This window comes from Phyllobates terribilis, unplaced genomic scaffold, assembly GCF_046119375.1.
Source record: "Phyllobates terribilis strain yellow unplaced genomic scaffold, ASM4611937v1 Scaffold_1__5_contigs__length_1240528914, whole genome shotgun sequence".
Taxonomy (NCBI): domain Eukaryota; kingdom Metazoa; phylum Chordata; class Amphibia; order Anura; family Dendrobatidae; genus Phyllobates; species Phyllobates terribilis.
This window is the reverse complement of record NW_027362761.1, coordinates 111,548,637-111,568,551: the sequence shown is the minus strand read 5'-3', so window position 1 is coordinate 111,568,551 and position 19,915 is coordinate 111,548,637. Positions and strand designations below refer to the sequence as shown.

The 19,915-nt window shown below is 44.1% G+C and overlaps 1 protein-coding gene across 6 annotated transcripts in view; it reads left to right on the top strand.

The window, feature by feature from the left end:
* MLLT3 (MLLT3 super elongation complex subunit) overlaps positions 1-19,915 on the top strand; it is a 388,749-nt gene that overhangs the window by 270,277 nt on the left and 98,557 nt on the right. For all 6 annotated transcript variants that reach the window (XM_073666190.1, XM_073666179.1, XM_073666162.1 and 3 more), the window contains one exon: positions 4,025-4,627. In XM_073666190.1, coding sequence (XP_073522291.1) covers positions 4,025-4,627 — 603 coding nt within the window. The remainder of the gene's footprint in view (positions 1-4,024; positions 4,628-19,915) is intronic.

Sequence of the window (19,915 nt, the reverse complement as noted above, 5' to 3'; positions counted from 1 at the left end):
CACTCTCTACACATCTCCGCTGTAGAAATAATGCAGTATAAAGGAACAGAAGATGAGCTGAGTCATTGAGAAGCTTTGTGTGATACTCTTTCATAGAAAGTAGATTTTGCATTCTATTGTTATGGCTGAGGTCCAGATGAGTAATAAGAGCCACTTCTGCCTGCCGTCTTTACAGGATTTCGAGCTAACCACCATGGCATTTTTCTACGTACGGGAACATTTTATTGGAGAAAAATGATTAGCATTTGTCATAAACAATATCCCTAATAAATGCAATGATTAGAAAACTGAAAAAAGAAAAACCAGTGCAGAAATATTACTTTCATGCATCCAACTTTTCACCACTTTATCTAATGCGGTCTCACTATATAAAACTTTATTTTTTCTGTACTCCAGTACAGACACATTAAGATTTTATTTCGGCCTATTAGGCATCTACCGTGGAAAAGTATGCATAAAAAATAACGCTAATAGAGTTGCTATCCAAATCACATGGAAAATAATAAATGGGAAACGCATATTACAAGACCCATGACTCAAAGAGGGAACCATGGGGAAACCCCACGCGCATCCCTGCAAAATAGAACAGCTTCCTCAGGGGAGAAGTGCTCCTAGTTGTTGTTACTTTTGGCTGTGCATCTATGTCTTTTATCGCTTGATACATTTTATTAGAATAAAGTTGGGCAAAATTGCGGATGTCGGCATTATTGAGCTAACAATCTAATGTGTATGTGGCCTCCTGATATCATCTGTCTGGGTAGTAAGGGATAAGGTGTCACACTTGAATAAAATATATATTTATGATACTTTATCATATTTTAAACTATTTAAATAAATTATCAATCAGAAAATATCAACAAAATAAAAAAGAAAAGAAAAAACGGGTGTGGGCAAAATGATTGTTAAAAATAGTGATCCATGTCAGTAATTCAATACATTAATAGAATAGGACAATGTCCATCTGAAAGTGCATGTGCAATAGTATATCTCAATACGCCTGGCATAATGGCAATGACATTAACTCAAATGTGAGAAGGAATATATAATCTACAAGTGCATATGCAGTAGTATACCTCAATGCATCAAAAATAATAGCAATGACATGATCACAAGTGTAATAAATGTATAGCTACCCAAAATACCATGAGAATGACTGCACCCCGACGCGCGTTTCGCTTGCTGCTTCTTCAAGGGGAAAAAGCAGCAAGCGAATCTTGTGGGAAGCGTTCCCTTGACAAACTCATTTTCAAACTCGTTTTGATGTGTATTAAAGAGAACCTTTCAACTTGAAAATGCTGAGAAATCTATGGGCAGCATGTTAGAGAAGGAGAACGTAAAATGATTGATATATTAGTGGGAGTTAAAGTTCCAGTATAACCTGTATTTTGTTAATGAAAATTACTGCTCTTTCTGACCTAAGCTGTCAATGGCGTGGTCATAGTCAGTGATTGACCGCTTCTCTGTATAAATATCGATACAGACATAGTCCATCACTGATTAGGGCCATTCCTGTATTCCCATAAAACTTTATACCTGTTTAGCTTCTCCTGCTCTTTAATATTCTGCTGGCTGATTAGGCGCATATTTAATATCACCTTCTATTAAAAACTATATTTAAACAATGCATTTTTTTCTTTCTGTTAGTGTTACGGTACAAGCAATAGTAACGAAATTTAAGAAGTCTCATGGATGCACCTTTTTTTCCCCTGGCTGAATAGGAGTACTGCATTGTTTTTCAAAATCTGCAGCATTTTAATTCTATCAGCTTTTTTTGCTGCATTTTTTCATCCATAGAAAGCAATAAGAAAGTCCAAAACAGTGCAAAAAATGTTTTTGTAGTGGTTTTGGTGAATAAAACTAACTTTTATTAATAAGCACTCCCACTAACTATTTTATGCAGTAAATGTGTGTACATGCATGTTCTGTAGTGTGAGTGTATTAATATACTCCCCTACCGTCGCTTTCTCCAGTGTACAGCGCAGTTCTTTAATTTTCTATATATATATATATACACTGCTCAAAAAAATAAAGGGAACACTCAAATAACACATCCTAGATCAGAATGAATGAAATATTCTCATTGAATACTTTGTTCTGTACAAAGTTGAATGTGCTGACAACAAAATCACACAAAAATCATCAATGGAAATCAAATTTATTAACCAATGGAGGCCTGGATTTGGAGTCACCCCCAAAATTAAAGTGGAAAAACACACTACAGGCTGATGCAACTTTGATGTAATGTCCTTAAAACAAGTCAAAATGAGGCTCAGTATTGTGTGTGGCCTCCACGTGCCTGTACGACCTCCCTACAACACCTGGACATGCTCCTGATGAGGTTGCGGATGGTCTCCTGTGGGATCTCCTCCCAGACCTGGACTAAAGCATCCTCTAACTCATGGACAGTCTGTGGTGCAAAGTGATGTTGGTAGATGGAGCGAGACATGATGTCCCAGATGTGCTCAATTGGATTCAGGTCTGGGGAACGGGCGGGCCAGTCCATAGCTTCAATGCCTTCATCTTGCAGGAACTGCTGACACACTCCAGCCACATGAGGTCTGGCATTGTCCTGCATTAGGAGGAACCCAGGGTTAACCGCACCAGCATATGGTCTCACAAGGGGTCTGAGGATCTCATCTCGGTACCTTATGGCAGTCAGGCTACCTCTGGCGAGCACATGGAGGGCTGTGAGGCCCTCCAAAGAAATGCCACCCCACACCATTACTGACCCACTGCCAAACTGGTCATCCTGAAGGATGTTGCAGGCAGCAGATCGCTCTCCACGGTGTCTCCAGACTCTGTCACGTCTGTCCCATGTGCTCAGTTTGAACCTGCTTTCATCTGTGAAGAGCACAGGGTGACAGTGGCGACTTTGCCAATCCTGGTGTTCTGTGGCAAATGCCAAGCATCCTGCACGTTTTTGAGCTGTGAGCACAACCCCATCTGTGGACATCGGGCCCTCATACCACCCTCATGGAGTCTGTTTCTTACCGTTTGTGCAGAAACATGCACATTTGTGGCCTTCTGGAGGTCCTTTTGTAGGGCTCTGGCAGTGCTCCTCCTGTTCCTCCTTGCACAAAGGAGAAGGTAACGGTCCTGCTGCTGGGTTGTTGCCCTCCTATGGCTCCCTCCACATCTCCTGGTATCTGCTCCATGCTCTGGACACTGTGCTGACAGACACAGCTACCCTTCTTGCCACAGCTACCCTTCTTGCCACAGCTACCCTTCTTGCCACAGCTACCCTTCTTGCCACAGCTACCCTTCTTGCCACAGCTACCCTTCTTGCCACAGCTACCCTTCTTGCCACAGCTCACACTGATGTGCCATCCTGGATGAACTGTACTACCTGAGCAACTTCTGTGGGTTGTACTGTACACACCGCCTCATGCTACTGTACCTCTAGGGGTGAGAGCAATGGCAAAATTAAAAAGTGACCAAAACAACAGCCAAAAAGGATGAGAACAGAGAAATGGTCTGTGGTCACCACCTGCAGAACCACTCCTTTATAGGGAGTATCTTGCTAATTGCCTATCATTTCTACCAGTTGTCTGTTCCATTTGACAACAGCAGGAGAAATTGATTCACAATCAGTGTTGCTTCATAACTGGACAGGGAGATTTCACAGAAGTGTAATTGACTTGGAGTTACATTGTGTTGTTTAAGTGTTCCCTTTATGTTTTTGAGCAGTGTATATAGTGTGTGTGTGTGTGTGTGTGTTTATGTATGTATACATATGAATATATGTATATATTTGTGTGTGTGTGTATATACACACAGTTAATCAATACAAAAGTTAGTGGGCGTGCTTCTCAAAAATGTTCTGTAGACAAATCACACATATGTTTGCGGTGTTGTACATGTAGTGTTTTCACAGCCAAGAGTAAAGGCTGCAAAAATGCCACATGTAAACCTAGCCTAATATCAAATTTGCCATTCTTTGATTATCGTAACTAATGTATACCAATGCAAAAACGCATTATAAGTTTCTATTGTCTGAAATTAAACTTGGTTATGTCTTTTGCAGGACCCAAGTAAACTAGTTACTGTAAATAGTAACAGCAACCCAATTAGCTTATCTAAACCTCACAAATCTTCAAAGGAGCACAAGGAGAAATCCTCAAAAGACTCAAAAGAACATCGAAGTGCCTTCAAAGAACCATCCAGGGAACATACAAAATCTTCCAAAGAATCCTCCAAAAAACCCAAAGAAAACAAACCACTGAAGGATGAAAAAATTATCCCTAAAATGGCCTTTAAGGAACCCAAGCCCATGTCAAAGGAGCCCAGATGTGAGAACAATAATATTCTTACAGTATCTAGTGGGCATCAACAGGAAAAGAAGGTCTCTACTAAGAGGCCACCACATATTGACTCAGAGGATCCATTGTCCAGGAAAAGGAGGAAAAGCAACTCTGAATCTTCTCTCAAAACTTTTTCTAATTCCTCACTACTTATATTGTCCTCCTCGGACAAAAAATCTTTAAAAGACAAATCTCAGCCTAAAACTGGGAAAGTAAAAGTTGAAAGTGAAGTCCTGGATAAGAAGAAGGTGTCACTGCCCCCTTTTGAAGACATTGTGGACCCAAATGATACAGATATGGAGGATAATATGTCTTCTAAATCAGAGGTATCGTATACATTATCCACTTAGTTTTGCTTTAGTATAAGTTTTTCCGCTGCGAAAATAATGAAAAAAATGATGAGTGGACATGACTGATTGTGTCACGTTTGCAAGTATTCTAATTATATCTCATTGCTTTGGGCCAATAAAGAATGCACAATAGTTGGTTCGAGCTACAGTCTTTAGCCATAAATCTGCTAAAAAATAAACCATATATGCTGCCAAAAATTTTTTTGCAGTCGTATCATAACCTGATTACTTTTGATCTAGAATCAGATATGGAAATTTGAAAAAGCAAATAATGTTTGTGTCTTAGGCTATGTGCCCACGATGCAGAAATGAAGCAGAAAATTTCTGCATCTCCCTGGCAGAAAAAACGCATGCAGATTGTGCATGCGTTTTTCCTGCAGAATACATGCGGATCCACATGCGTTTCCGCATGCAGATTGACAAGCTCTTTCCAGGCGATTAGCATCACTTGGAAAGTGCTTGACAACTAGGTCACACTATATAAATCCATGCAAACGGCATGGATTTATACAGTGTAAACCGTAAAAATGAAAACAAATAAAGCTATACTCACCCCGGAGGCCCCGGCGTGGCTGCAGCGCTCGTTCCTGTCTGGTTCCTGGATGCCGGCATATCGCGAGACAGAGCGGTGAAGGGCCTGTGGTCACATGACTGTGACGTCACCGCAGGTCCTCAAGCGATGCCGGCATTCAGAGAGAAGCCTTCAGAAAGGTGAGTATAAACTTTATTTGTTATTTTATTCTTTTTTTACAGGTAGAATGGTACCCAGGTCTGGATGAGAGTCTCCTCTCCTCCAGAACTGGGTACCATCCGCACATAGAGACGCATAGAAGCCGCTTGTACAAATGTACAGTCGCGGTTTCTATGCGTCTCAATGCAAGTCAATGGCGGGAGTTCCGCTGCACTTCCGCAAAATTAAATGACATGCTGCGGATTTTTGTACGCAGCATAAATGCTGTGGAAAAATCCGCAGCATGTGCATAGAACATGCGGAATCCCCTTGGGGACCATGGGGGGCGGATTACCTAGCGTTTCACAAGCGTTTATGCTGCGGAAATTCCGCAGCATAAACGCTTGAAAAATGCTACGTGGGCACTCAGCCTCAGGCTGAGTTCACACGATGCGTATTTAATGCGTTTCCGCGGCGTTTTTGCAGTTGCCTAAACGCCGCGGAAACGCATTAAAAACGCATGGTAGAAGGGCAGCAATGTTCCCCAATGATAATCCGCATGTGCTGTGCCCATGATGCGGATTTTTCCGCAGCGTAAACGCTGCGCTCAAAAATCCGCAGCATGTCAATTAATTTTGCGGAAACGCGGCTTTTTCATCGCCATTGACTTGCATTAGAACGCGCCAATTCCGCAAGACTGCATTTGTACTTGCGTTATTGGCGCGTTCTAATGTGCGGATGGTACCCGGGTGTGGAGGACAGGAGAGTCTCATCCACACCCAGGTACCATTAAAAAAGCTGTAAAACAAGAATAAAATAAAAAATAAATGTATATTTACCATCTGTCGGCCCGCGCAGCGCTCCTTCTTGGTTCCCGGCACTTGCAGTGAGTTGTAGGACCTGCGCTGACGTCAGAGTCATGTGACGGGTCACGTGACGCTGACGTCGGCAGGTCTTTCAATTCAAAGTTGCCGGCAGCCGGGAGAACGGAGTGGGCAGGACAGCGCGGGCCATCAGAGGGTAAAGTATACATTACCATTCTCTCGGGTCACACTATATAAATCCATGCTGGTTGCATGGATTTATATAGTGTGACCTAGTTGTCAAGCACTTTCCAGGTGATGCTAAAATCGCCTGGAAAGCGCTTGTCAATCCACATGCGGAAACGCATGTGAATCCGCATGTATTCCGCAGGAAAAATGCATGCACAATCTGCATGCGTTTTTTTTCTGCCAGGGAAATGCAGAAATGGTGCAGAAATTTTCTGCTTCATTTCTGCATCATGTGCACATACCCTTATTGACCAGGAATTCCAGATTTAATGAAGATTCTAATCCATTGTACAATGTTTCTCCCTTGAGCAATGCTGCACAGCCGTGTTTCAGGTTACATATGGATGTGCGGTCTGCTTACACAGGCTGGATTTGGTTGTGCATCTTTTTAGCTTTTTGTTTGCGCTGTTTTGGTAGAATGGATCTATTTAGTTGAGCTATCATACCTGATTTTATTTGCAGTTGCCAAATGTTTTAACAACAGGTTGTCATATCACTTTTATTCTTCTCCTTTTGAATGCTAGCCAGTGTCTTAAATGGCTGACTTTCTAACATTTCGGTGCAGGGACGTAACTATAGAAGGGATTGCAATCGCACCCTGGCCCAGAAGCGTAGGGGGAGGACAAAATTTTGCGTTGGGGACCACGAACAATCAAGTTACGCCGCTGTTTCAACGGCTAAAGTAAACCTGTCTAAACCACATGCTATATTTGGATCTGTCTACTAGAGGAGCTAAACTGCTTTTTGTGTGTGTGTGTATATGTATATATTATTATTATTTATTATTATAGCGCCATTTATTCCATGGCGCTTTACATGTGAAAAGGGGTATACATAGCAAAAACAAGTACAATAATCTTGAACACAATGTGACAGCGACTGGTACAGGAGGAGCGAGGACCCTGCTCGCGAGGGCTCACAATCTACAAGTAGTTATACACGCGCACAGTATATATTATATACACATACAGTACAGACCAAAAGTTTGGACACACCTTCTCATTTAAAGATTTTTCTGTATTTTCATGACTAGGAAAATTGTACATTCACACTGAAGGCATCAAAACTATGAAAAAACACGTGGAATTATATACTTAACAAAAAAGTGTGAAACAACTGAAAATATGTCTTATATTCTAGGTTCTTCAAAGTAGCCACCTTTTGCTTTGATGACTGCTTTGCACACTCTTGGCATTCTCTTGATGAGCTTCAAGAGGAAGTCACCGGAAATGGTCTTCCAGCAATCTTGAAGGAGTTCCCAGAGATGCTTAGCACTTGTTGGCCCTTTTGCCTTCACTCTGCGGTCCAGCTCACCCCAAACCATCTCGATTAGGTTCAGGTCTGGTGACTGTGGAGGCCAGGTCATCTGGCGTAGCACCCCATCACTCTCTTTCTTGGTCAAATAGCCCTTACACAGCCTGGAGGTGTGTTTGGGGTCATTGTCCTGTTGAAAAATAAATGATGGTCCAACTAAACGCAAACCGGATGGAATAGCATGCCGCTGCAAGATGCTGTGGTAGCCATGCTGGTTCAGTATGCCTTCAATTTTGAATAAATCCCCAACAGTGTCACCAGCAAAGCACTCTCACACGATCACACCTCCTCCATGCTTCATGGTGGGAACCAGGCATGTAGAGTCCATCCGTTCACCTTTTCTGCGTCGCACAAAGACACGGTGGTTGGAACCAAAGATCTCAAATTTGGACTCATCAGACCAAAGCACATATTTCCACTGGTCTAATGTCCATTCCTTGTGTTCTTTAGCCCAAACAAGTCTCTTCTGCTTGCTGCCTGTCCTTAGCAATGGTTTCCTAGCAGCTATTTTACCATGAAGGCCTGCTGCACAAAATCTCCTCTTAACAGTTGTTGAAGAGATGTGTCTGCTGCTAGAACTCTGTGTTGCATTGACCTGGTCTCTAATCTGAGCTGCTGTTAACCTGCGATTTCTGAGGCTGGTGACTCGGATAAACTTATCCTCAGAAGCAGAGGTGACTCTTGGCCTTCCTTTCCTGGGGCGGTCCTCATGTGAGACAGTTTCTTTGCAGCGCTTGATGGTTTTTGCAACTGCACTTGGGGACACTTTCAAAGTTTTCCCAATTTTTCGCACTGACTGACCTTCATTTCTTAAAGTAATGATGGCCACTCGTTTATCTTTACTTAGCTGCTTTTTTCTTGCCATAATACAAATTCTAACAGTCTATTCAGTAGGACTATCAGCTGTGTATCCACCAGACTTCTGCACAACACAACTGTTGGTCCCAATCACATTTATAAGGCAAGAAATCCCACTTACTAAACCTGACAGGGCACACCTGTGAAGTGAAAACCATTTCCGGTGACTACCTCTTGAAGCTCATCAAGAGAATGCCAAGAGTGTGCAAAGCAGTTATCAAAGCAAAAGGTGGCTACTTTGAAGAACCTAGAATATAAGACATATTTTCAGTTGTTTCACACTTTTTTTGTTAAGTATATAATTCCACATGTGTTAACTCATAGTTTTGATGCCTTCAGTGTGAATGTACAATTTTCATAGTCATGAAAATACAGAAAAATCTTTAAATGAGAAGGTGTGTCCAAACTTTTAGTCTGTACTGTACACTGTATATAAATATATATAATGTGCAGTGGTCTCTTAATTTTTGCCAGAGACATATATATATATATATATATATATATATATATATATATATATATATATATATATATATATATATATATATGTATACACATACATACACATACCGTATTTTTCGGACTATAAGACGCACCCCAAATTTTGAGGTGGAAAATAGGAAAAAAAATATTTTTTTTATAAGATGGGGTCTGTCTTATAGTCCGATTAGGTATCTTACCTGGGGGGTGGTGGAGCAGGAGGCAAGGTCCTTCAGGAAACCGTCCCGGCAGAAGTGGAGGAATGCTGCGGACCCTGGATACATATAGCCGGTGCTCCAATAGCTGTGAGTTGCGGTGATGGTGGAGCAGGATTGCAGGTCCCTCCATTCCCTGCCTCAGGGACCCGGCGGCAGCAAAAGAGGTGAGATGCCGGTGTCTGGCTGGGGCCTGTGGCCTGCCCGGAACCTGTGGACCTGTGAGCAGTGTCCGGCGGTGAAGCAGAGGAGCTCCCGGTCGGCGCATGCGCCGGCTCAGGCGGCCATTTTCCTGTAGATCACGGCTCCAGGAAGATGACCACGGGAAGCCGGACACTGCTCACAGCCCGGCACAGGCCCTGGCTCCTCTGCCTCACCGCCGGACGCCACCCACAGCCCGGCACAGGCCCCGGCTCCTCTGCTTCACCAGCTGACACCAGCCACTCCAGCACAGGTACAGGCCCCGGCTCCAGCCGCATCTCACTTCTGCCGCCGCCGGAGGACCCTGCGATCCCCGCTCCACCACCACCGGTAAAGTAACGTTTGGACCGTAAGACGCACCCCCCCATTTTCCTTCTAACTTCTGGGGACAAAAAGGGCGTCTTATGGTTCGAAAAATACGGGGTGTGTGTGTACACACACACGCACACGCGTGTGCGTGCTTATGGCTGAAAGTGTTGGCACCCTTGAAATTGTTTCAGAAAATGATGTATTTTCTCCCAGAAAATTATTGCAATTACAAATGTTTTGTTATACACATGTTTATTTCCTTTGTGTGTATTGAAACAACACAAAAATGTCTGGAAAAAAATCTAAATTGGACATAATTTCATAGTAAACCCCAAAAATGAGCTTTGATTCTCATTCACTCACCTTTGGGCAATATGAAAATCACACCTGAAACCAGATAAAAAGGGGAAAACTTGACTCAATCTTTGCATTGTGTGTCTGTGTGTGCCACACTAAGCATCGAGAACAGAAAGAGGAGAGAACTGTCTGAGGCCTTGAGAACCAAAATTGTTGAATAATATCAACATTCTCAAGGTTACAGGTCCTTCTCCACAGATGTTAAGATTAATTTGTTCAAGGTGCGCACCTTAACCAAGAAGTTTACAACCCACGGCATGGAAGATGATCTCCATGGATGTTAGAGAAAAATTGATGAAAGCTTGCAATGCAGGGTCGTCTGGATGGTGGATAAGCAGCTCCAATCAAGTTCCAAAGAAATTCAAGCTGTCCTGCAGGCTCAGGGTGAAGCAGTGTCAGCGTGAACAATCCGTCGACATTTATATGAAATGAAATGCTATGGCAGGAGACCCAGGAGGACCCCACTGCTGACACAGAGACATAAAAAAGCTACACTATAGTTTGCCAAAATGTATGTGAGTAAACCAAAATCTTTCTGGGATAGCGTCTTGTGGACAGAAGAAACCAAGATAGAGCTTTTTGGTAAAGCACATCATTCTACTGTTTACCGAAAATGGAATGAGGCCTACAAAGAAAAGAACATATTACCTATAGTCAAATATGATGCAGGTTCAAAGATGTTTTGGGGTTATTTTGCTGCCTCTGGAACTGGGTGCCTTGTCTGTGTGCAAGGCATCATGAAATCTGAAGATTAGTGAAGGATTTTGGGTTACAATGTAGTGCGCAGTATCAGAAAGCTGGGTGTGCGTCCTAGCTCACGGGTCTTCCAGCAGGACAATGACCCCAAACATACTTCAAGAAGCGTCCAGAAATGGATGGAAACAAAGTGCTGGAGAGTTCTTAAGTGGTCAGCAATGAGTACGGATCTAAATCTCATTGAACACCTGTGGAGAGATCTTAGAATTGCTGTTGGGAGAAGACACCCTTCAAATATGAGAGACCTGGTTTTTAAAAGAGTGGTCCAAAATTCCAGTTGAGAGGTGTAAGAAGCTTATTGATGTCTATAGAAAGTGATTTATTGCAGTTATTTATTCCAAAGGGTGTGCAACCAAATATTAAGTTGAGAGTGCCAACAATTTTCTCTGGCCCATTTTTTGTGTTTTGTGTGAAATTATTGTCCAATTAGCTTTTTTTCTGTGTTTTTTTGTGTTCCAATACACACAAAGGAAATAAACACGTGTATAACAAAGTGTTGTTGGAATAATTTTCTGGGTGAATTACTTAATTTCCTGGAACATTTTCAAGGGAGCCAACATTTTTGGCTATAACTGTATGTGCGTGTATTTCTGCATATGGGCTCATTCTCAGTGTGGCGCTCACTGTCATTCTAAATGAATCGAGAGGTTTTTAAAATATTTTTTTCATTTACAGATCATTAACTGGTCTATCAATCCTGTAATTTTCAGTATTCCATTACGTGTTTTTTTTCCTTCTTGGTGTTGCAAGTTCAATATTGAGAACTGTACGTGGATTACTATTACTTTTATTGGTGGAATTGATCAAAAATAGAAGTGAAGAGTTATCTTTGGTGTGTGATTCCATGTTATAAAGATGCTTTCTGGCAAGGCCATAGTTAAGGTCTTTTTTAAAAAAAAAAAAAAACACCTACAATTGTGTTAACAAAATTTATCAGATTTCATTCAATGAGTTTTACAAAAAATTTTATGTAAATAAAGTCCATGGCTTCTAGAACTAATAATTCAGGTTGTCACCATTTGCAAAACATTTATGAATGGGAGCACTGTTTGTGCAAAGGCAGCAAAACCTAGTCCTGCTATCAGCTGAAAATGGGAACAATTGTATTTGGTCTAGGCAATGCTCTGTGAGCTAAACAGCATGAGGTACAGACTGATACATTGTAGCAAACTATCAGGATAGATAGTGTAGCAGCTGCTGATGTATTGACCTCAAGCAGCATTACCCAAATTGGAGACAATTGTATTAATTTCTTAAGATCTCCATACGTGTCCGACTAATGAAGCCACTGATATCAATGGGATTGGCCGACAGTATAATTTGCATAAAGGTATGTGGGCCTCTTGACTCTACCCCAACAGATGATGCCGGAGGGAAAGAAGGATCAAATATGTCCAATTTTGGACCACCAAATCCTTTTCTTCGCCTGGTGGTAAGCTGCCACCAGATGTGTCTGGCAACGGCTCTCTCATAGAGAACACAGGCGCTCTCTGCCATGGTATCCTGTCTGTGGGGGAGTTGGCGGAGACAGCTGTTGGCTATCTATTTTGTTTGGAAGGCTTTATAGTAGTACTAGATTAGCATGTGTTTTCAGACTTTGCATGTAAACGAGTGTTTCCATTCACTGATCAAAAACTGATATATTAAAAATGGTAATTGAAACATAGGGCAGCACGGTGGCTCAGTGGTTAGCACTGCCGCGATGGGGTCCTGGGTTCAAATCCCACCAAGGACAACATCTGCAAGGAGTTTGTATGTTCTCTCCGTGTTTTGGTGGGTTTCCTCCCATACTCCCAAAGACATACTGATAGGGAATCTAGATTGTGAGCACCAATGGGGACAGTGCCGATAACGTCTGCAAGGACCTGTGGAATTAATGGTTCTATATAAGTGAGTAAAATAAATAAGCATAATGGAAAGTTGTAGAGCTTTTCAGCAGGAGATTATCACTAGATGTCTAGTACACCTGCTGTCATGTAGCCCAACCGTGCCCCTACCATTGATTGGTAGCTTTGTCTCCACTGTGCATAGGCAAAAAACTATCAGTGGCGTGAGTGGGGTTATAGAAAGCTTCACATTCAAAGAAATGATAGATCTGCAGCAGTTAAAATAGTGGTTTTATCAAAACTGCAGAAGATAACCCAGTAAGTGACATTTATTGCTGTCACCAGGTTTTTGTTATGTAATCTGAGAGCTGCACAGAGTAATTCTAATAATGTGATATTCACTCTATTATCTGAGGGTATTTGTTGTTTTTTTTATTCAAAATGTAATATTGCATTTTCCCATTTCTGAGTTGCACCCTGGTTCTCCTAAAAGTGAGAACATTGTAAGGAACAATAATTAAGTGTTGTGTATCATAATTAATGTTGGAGAAGAATGAACTGCGTGTAACGGAAGTGAAGAACAATGGAATGCTTACTGTGATTAGGAAATCCTTTTTATACTTTCCCATGATATTCTACATGGTTTAAGGCTGTATTGTACCTTGATTATTTTCATAATGAGCATGGAAAAGATGACACCATGTAGCAGTTATCTATACATCCATTTAGGAAGAAAAATATTTTATATGCTCTTGAATAATAGGTTTTATTCTGGGGGACTTGTCCAAATAATGCAGAAGATAATATATTTCTGAGGTGTTATAATACACATGTTTTTGTAATATAACAGTGTATTTACCTAAAGTTTGGCACTCAAATTGTAGTATTAACACATCTGTAATTTTACACATGTACATTATGCTAATTTGTTAAAGTAAATTACTCTCAAGTTACATATTTTGAACTGATCTGTATTTATTCTTATTATTTATATGGCACCATTGATTCCATGGTGCTGTATATGAGAAGGGGTTACATACAACATACAGATATCACTTACAGTAAATGAACTAACAATGATAGACTGGTACAGAGGGAAGAGGACCCTACCCTTGCGGGCTTACATTCTACAGGAACGGAGAAGGAGACAGTAGGTTGGGGGGATTGCAGTAACTCCGGTGTTGGTGAGGTGGCAGCAAGCAAGGTCATGGCAGGCTGTAAGCTTGTTTAAACAGATGGGTTTTCAGGTTCCGTCTGAAGGATCCAAATGTGGCGGATAATCGGACATGTTGAGGCACAAAATTCCATAGGATGGGGGATATTCGGGAGAAATTTTGGAGGCGATTGGCTGAGGAACGACTAAGTGTGGAGGAGAGGAGGAGGTCTTGGGAGAACCGGAGATTACGTACAGTAATGTATTGGGAGATTAGTTCAGAGATGTATGGAGGAGAGCAGTTATGGATGGCTTTGTAGGTCAGTGTTAGTTTGAACTGGATATGCTGGGCAATTGGGAGCCAGTGAAGGGATTTGCAAAGAGAAGTAGCAGAGGAGTAGCGAGGCGAGAGATGAACCAGTCATGCAGCAGATTTGAGGATGGACTGGAGGGGTGCGAGATTGTTAGCAGGTAGGCCACAGAGGAGAATATTGCAGTAATCAAGGCGGGCGATGATGAGGGCATGCACAAGCAGTGTTGTAGATTGAGGGTTGAGGAAAGGACGGATTCTGGAAATATTTTTGAGCTGGAGGCAACAGGAGGTGGCGAGAGCTTGGATGTGGGATTTGAAGGACAGGGCAGAGTCAAGGGTTACTCCGGGGCAGCGGATTGCCGGTAAAGGGGAAAGTGTGATGTCATTTATTGTGATAGAAAGATCCGGTGAGGAAGATATGCGAGATGGGGGAAAGATGATGAGTTCAGTTTTGTCCACATTGAGCTTGAGGAAGCGGGAGGAGAAGGAGGATATGGCTGGTAGACATGCTGGGATTCTGGATAGCAGAGTGGTGACATCTGGGCCAGAGAGGTAGATCAGGTTGTCATCCGCGTACGGATGGTACTTGAAGCTATGGGATTTTATGAGCTGTCCCAGGCCAAGGGTATAGATTGAGAAGAGTAGGGGTCCTAGGACAGAGCCTTGAGGGACTCCAACAGAGAGGGGGCGGGGTGGGAGACTCTAAATGTGTGGATAGAAAGGTATGAGGAGATCCAAGATAGGGCAAGGTTTTTGACGCCAAAGGAAGAGAGGATCTGTAGAAGGAGGCAGTGGTCAACTGTGTCGAAAGCAGAGGACATGTCAAGAAGGAGTACAGAGAATTGTCTGTTAGCTTTGGCTGTAAGTAAGTCATTGGTGATTTTGGTAAGGGTAGTTTCGGTGGAATGGTGGGGGTGGAAGCCGGATTGTCAGTTGTCAAAGAGAGAGAGTTAGATGAGAAGTGAGAGGAAAATTCAGCGTGAACGTGTTCCTCAAGGAGTTTGGAGGCAAATGGGAGCAGCGATATGGTGCGGTAGCTGGACAAGGCGGTTGGGTTGAGGGATGGCTTTTGGAGGATGGGCGTGATTGTGGCATGTTTGAAGGCAGCGGGGAAGGTACCACAAGTTAGTGATATGTTGAAGAGATGGGTTAGGGATGGGATGAGTGTGGGTTTGAGGTTGGGGAGGAGATGGGATGGGGTCGAGTGCACAAGTGGTGAGGTGTGATTTGGAGAGGAGACGAGTAAGGTCTCTTTCTGTGATGTTGGGAAGGGTAATGGTCTGGAAAACAAAGGGGTTGTGGTGGTTAGACAGTAAAGACTTGCCTTGTTTGGTCAATCTTGTTTTTGAAGTGTGTGGTAAACTCCTCCGCAGAGATGACTGAGGTCGGATGTGGCAGTGGAGGACGGAGGAGAGAGTTAAGTGTTGAATAGCTGTTTGGGGTTGTAGGATACGTTAGATATGAGGGTTGTGAAGTAGGCCTGTTTAGCAGAGGTGAGGGCTGATTTGAATGTGAGTGTTGCTTGTTTAAATGCTGTGAAGTCATCTTGAGAATTTGTTTTCTTTCAAGGCCGCTCTGCCATGCACAAGTGGGGCGACCGAGTCAATAGCTGATGCGAGAGTGGCATTGTAGAAAGCAGTGGCGCGGTCTGTGTCGTGGAATGAATATATGGATGTCAGTGGTAGAGTATAGTCAGTGTGTGTGGGTGTCTAGATGTGCAAGGTTTCTGCAGGGGTGTGCTAGTTGCTGGACATGGGTGACAGGTGAGGAGGACAGGGATGAGAAGGTGAGTAGATGGTGGTCAGATAGGGGTAGGGGGGAGGTTGTGAGGTTAGATAGGAAGCAGAGTCGGGTGAAGATGAGGTCTAGTGTGTGTCCATCTGTGTGGGTGGCTGAGGAGGACCACTGAGCAAGTCCAAAGGATGAAGTGACATGAGTTTGGATGCTGTTGACTGGCGAGTGTCAGTGGGGATGTTGAAATCGCCCATGATGATTGTGGGAATGTCAGCAGAGAGAAAGTAAAGAAGCCAGGTGGAGAATTGGTCAATAAAGGCAGTGACCGGGCATGGTCGGTATATGACAGCCACTTGGAGGTTGAAGGGAGAGTAGATGCGGACAGAGTGGACTTCAAAAGAAGCGAGAATAAGGGAAGGTAGAGGTTGGGTAGGGCTAAAGGTGCAGTTGTTAGAAAGGAGAAGACCTCCACCATGTCTGTTACCAGGGCGAGGAGTGTGAGTGAAGTGCAAGCCACCGTAACACAGCGCAGGAGAGGAGGCAGTGTTGGAGGGTGTCAGCCATATCTCTGTGATACCTAGGAAGGAAAGATTGAGAGAGGTAAAGAGGTCGTGGACACAATGGAGCTTGTTGCAGACAGAGCGGGCATTCTAGAGTGCTCCAGAGAGAGGGAGCAGGGGGGTGGGCGTCTGGTGCACGGGTTTTACGTAGGAGAGGTTGCGGTAGTTTGCATTTGGTTTGAAGCGATAGGTGGGGGAATTGGTGGAAGGTGCAAGCTGTGGGGGTCCAGGATTGGGAGATATGTTGCCAGCAGTGAGGAGAAGCAGAGAGAGGGAGAGCAGGTGGGAGGAGAGTGTCCGTCTTGTGTTATGTTTTGGTGGGATAGATCTGCGTTTGAGGAGCAGGTCTGTAGATGAGGTCAGGTGGGGAGGTAAGAGGGAAGGAGAGATGATGATTTGGTTAGAGGGTGCTGGGGTTTGGGGATAGCGACAACTTATATCATACTGCAGAGATGCAATCACAGTTCTACTGCTTCCTTTTGTAAAGTGTTCACATGCTGATTATTAGGCAGCTCCTTAGCAATTAATCCGAGCCCCAATTTGGCAGGGTTTTCTTTTACATCAGGTTACTACAATGCACTCTACTGTGTCTTTCCGTATGAAAATCACCAAAGCAAGGAATACTAGCAGAATTTGTCTGTAATGTTTGCAAAATTGCAGTTCTGATCTAACGATACAAGATATAACTGACGTATATTGACCAGCGTTGCGATTTTCCCATCTGCAGCCTTCAAATTTTTCAGAATTCAACAGCATAACTATCTATGTGAGCCTACCTTCAATGTGGTCATGTTTGGATGGATCACATATCTAGCAACCTACTGGGTGCCTGATGCTGTTCTGTGAGTATTAACTTGAGCAGTATAAAGGGTTCTGTTGAGATATCAAGTGATCTCATATGAGTATTGCACTGTTTACCCCACAAGTCAGGGGCGGACATCCCATTGGTGCAACTGCACTGGGGCCCAATAGGTAACTGGGCCCAGTTCCACCTCCAAAGTAGTAGGCAGCTTTTGTCACTGACGCGTCATTGTACTGCAAGGAGTCCATATACTGTTTTTTTGGGGGGGGTTTGCACAGGGGCACTTTTCCATGCGTGTCCACCACTGCCACAAGTATTTGTAAAATTTTCAAAAAATTATCTTTTCACATTCTGGTAGGGTTTTATTCTCCAGCCATTTGCCAAAATATAATTCTGGTGTCCTACATTTCACAAGTCAACATTTCTCAGTAGTCTGTGTAATGCAGCAGGTTGCTAGCATTACTGTAAATGGTCCAGGATGTGCTTACTGGACCATGTACCTTCCCCTTTATCTGACTGGTCACATGACTGTGACATCACCCAGGTCCTGCATGCACAGTAAAGCTCTGTATACATGACTGGGACAGCACACAGGACCTATACACACAGCTGACTGATCACATGACTGTGACATCAGCAAGGTCCTGTCAGTATGAGGCTGTCTGTGCACAGCATATATAAACCTGCTTAATTTGAGACAGGTGTGTTCGGTGTGAGAGGCGTGAGGCCTGTTCCCCATGTGTGTGGGATACCGTGATACCGTGAAGCCTGGCAGCCTGAAGGCAAAGACTAGATCCTGTGCGGATGCTAGTGGCCTTGGAAGGCAGCGGCTTTGAAGTGAAGCCTGGTACCTGAAAGGTCGAGCCTGGATCCTGTGCGGATGTCAGTGGCCTTTGAGGGAGAGCCGGCTTGAGTAAGAGTCCTGGAAGGCAGAGCCTGGATCCTGTGTGGATGTCAGTGGCCTTTGAGGGAACGACGGCTGGAGACCCCTACCTGGGAATCCGCAGAGCCACAGTGGTGGCAGAGTAACGGACTGGGACAGCTAAACCCGGCAAAGGTAATACCCTGTGCTATATGGACATTGTGATATGAACATTGCTATTATTACCTTGCCGTAAGCTGTAACCTGGAGCAAGTGGGCCGGTGTGCCACTTGGCTCATGAATTGTTTATGTGTGTAAACCTGCCGGTGGCGGACTAAGATGAACTGTGTGTGAACAACGGTTTATGAAGTGCCATAATAAACTGCAACACTGTGTGAAAAACGTAAAGACATTGCACGTGTGCATTGATTGACGCAGCGAAGCGAATTACCCCCAGTATGATGACGAGCGCTGCCTTACATATGGTTCGAGAGTGCGGGCAACGGCAGCCCGGTTGCTAGTGGCAACGACAACCCCGGTTGTTAGGGGCAACGGCACAGGACGACGAGTGTGGATAAAGCATCTTGCGGCAACTCGACGGGGTTGCGAAGATTGGCGTCGCACTCAAACCTGGTTTGCTGTGGCTCGGCGGGGCTCACGAAGTATAAAGCATCTTGCGGCAACTCGGCGGGGTTGCGAAGATTCTCATCGCACTCAAATCCGGTTTTGCGGTGGCTTGGTGGGGCCACGAAAAATTTTCCGGGAGAGCGATGAAGTGCTAGTGTGAACAGTGTACCGCGATGGCTGTGCGCAAAGCAGCAGATCTGTCTGGAGCTATTGAGCGGTTGAAGGGCCGGTTGGGACCGGAGCAGGTATTTGGGAAACTTTTACTGGACATGGTGCAGGAACCGCAGGAGCTGTGGGCACCATATGGAATGGCGGCAGTGGACCATTCTATGGACTCTCCGGGGGCGGCAGTGTTGTCCCAGAGTGCCCGGAGAGGTGGTAAGAGATGTTGTGAACTGAGTCCTAAGACTACTGCTGATTTTTTGTGTAAAAATTACCCTGCCGGTGTGGTTGTTAAAAAGGGGGCGGAGTCTAAAAAAGGGGCGGATTTTCACAAGAGTGTGGAGTGTAGAAAACTGAAAATTGTTACTGTTGGTGGGTTGGTGCCTCCTAAAAATGACAATGTGACCGTTGATAACGGGGTAACTCCAGTAGAAGGGGGTGACGTCAAAGTGGGAGGTGACCTGTTAGTCCACAACACCATGGGTAGTGACACAGACCCCGTAGCTGACTGTGACACTATGAAAGTAAAAAGTGAGTTCAGTCAGGAGGGGCTAGACGTGGTGAGAGAGTCCCCATCTCGTAGACGGCGCAAGGGCCACAAAAAGGTTGCTCCTGTAGACTTGGCTGAAAATAAAAATAAAGAGAGGGTAGTACTGTGTGCCTTTGCTTCAAGTGTGGATCCTCCATTAGAGGTAGAAGAGGAGGTGACGTTGCCAGTAGCAACCTCCGGTACGGTACCGAGTCAGGAGGATCTGACAGCCCTGGAAGGGGAGGCGGCCAGTCGTGACCAAGAGCTGGAACCTATCGGCCAGCAGGGTCAGAGTGATGGGCAGCAATTATGTGGAAACCTGGGGAACTTGTCCTCAGACCAGCTGAACCTGGAGTCTGTACAGCAGAAAATACTCCAGCTTGTGAAGGACTTACAGCGAGATCTAAAGGGAAGCAACGAGGAAATTAACCAGTGGAAGGAAATGTTCTACGCAATTAAGGAGGACCGCCGCAAAATCCAGGAA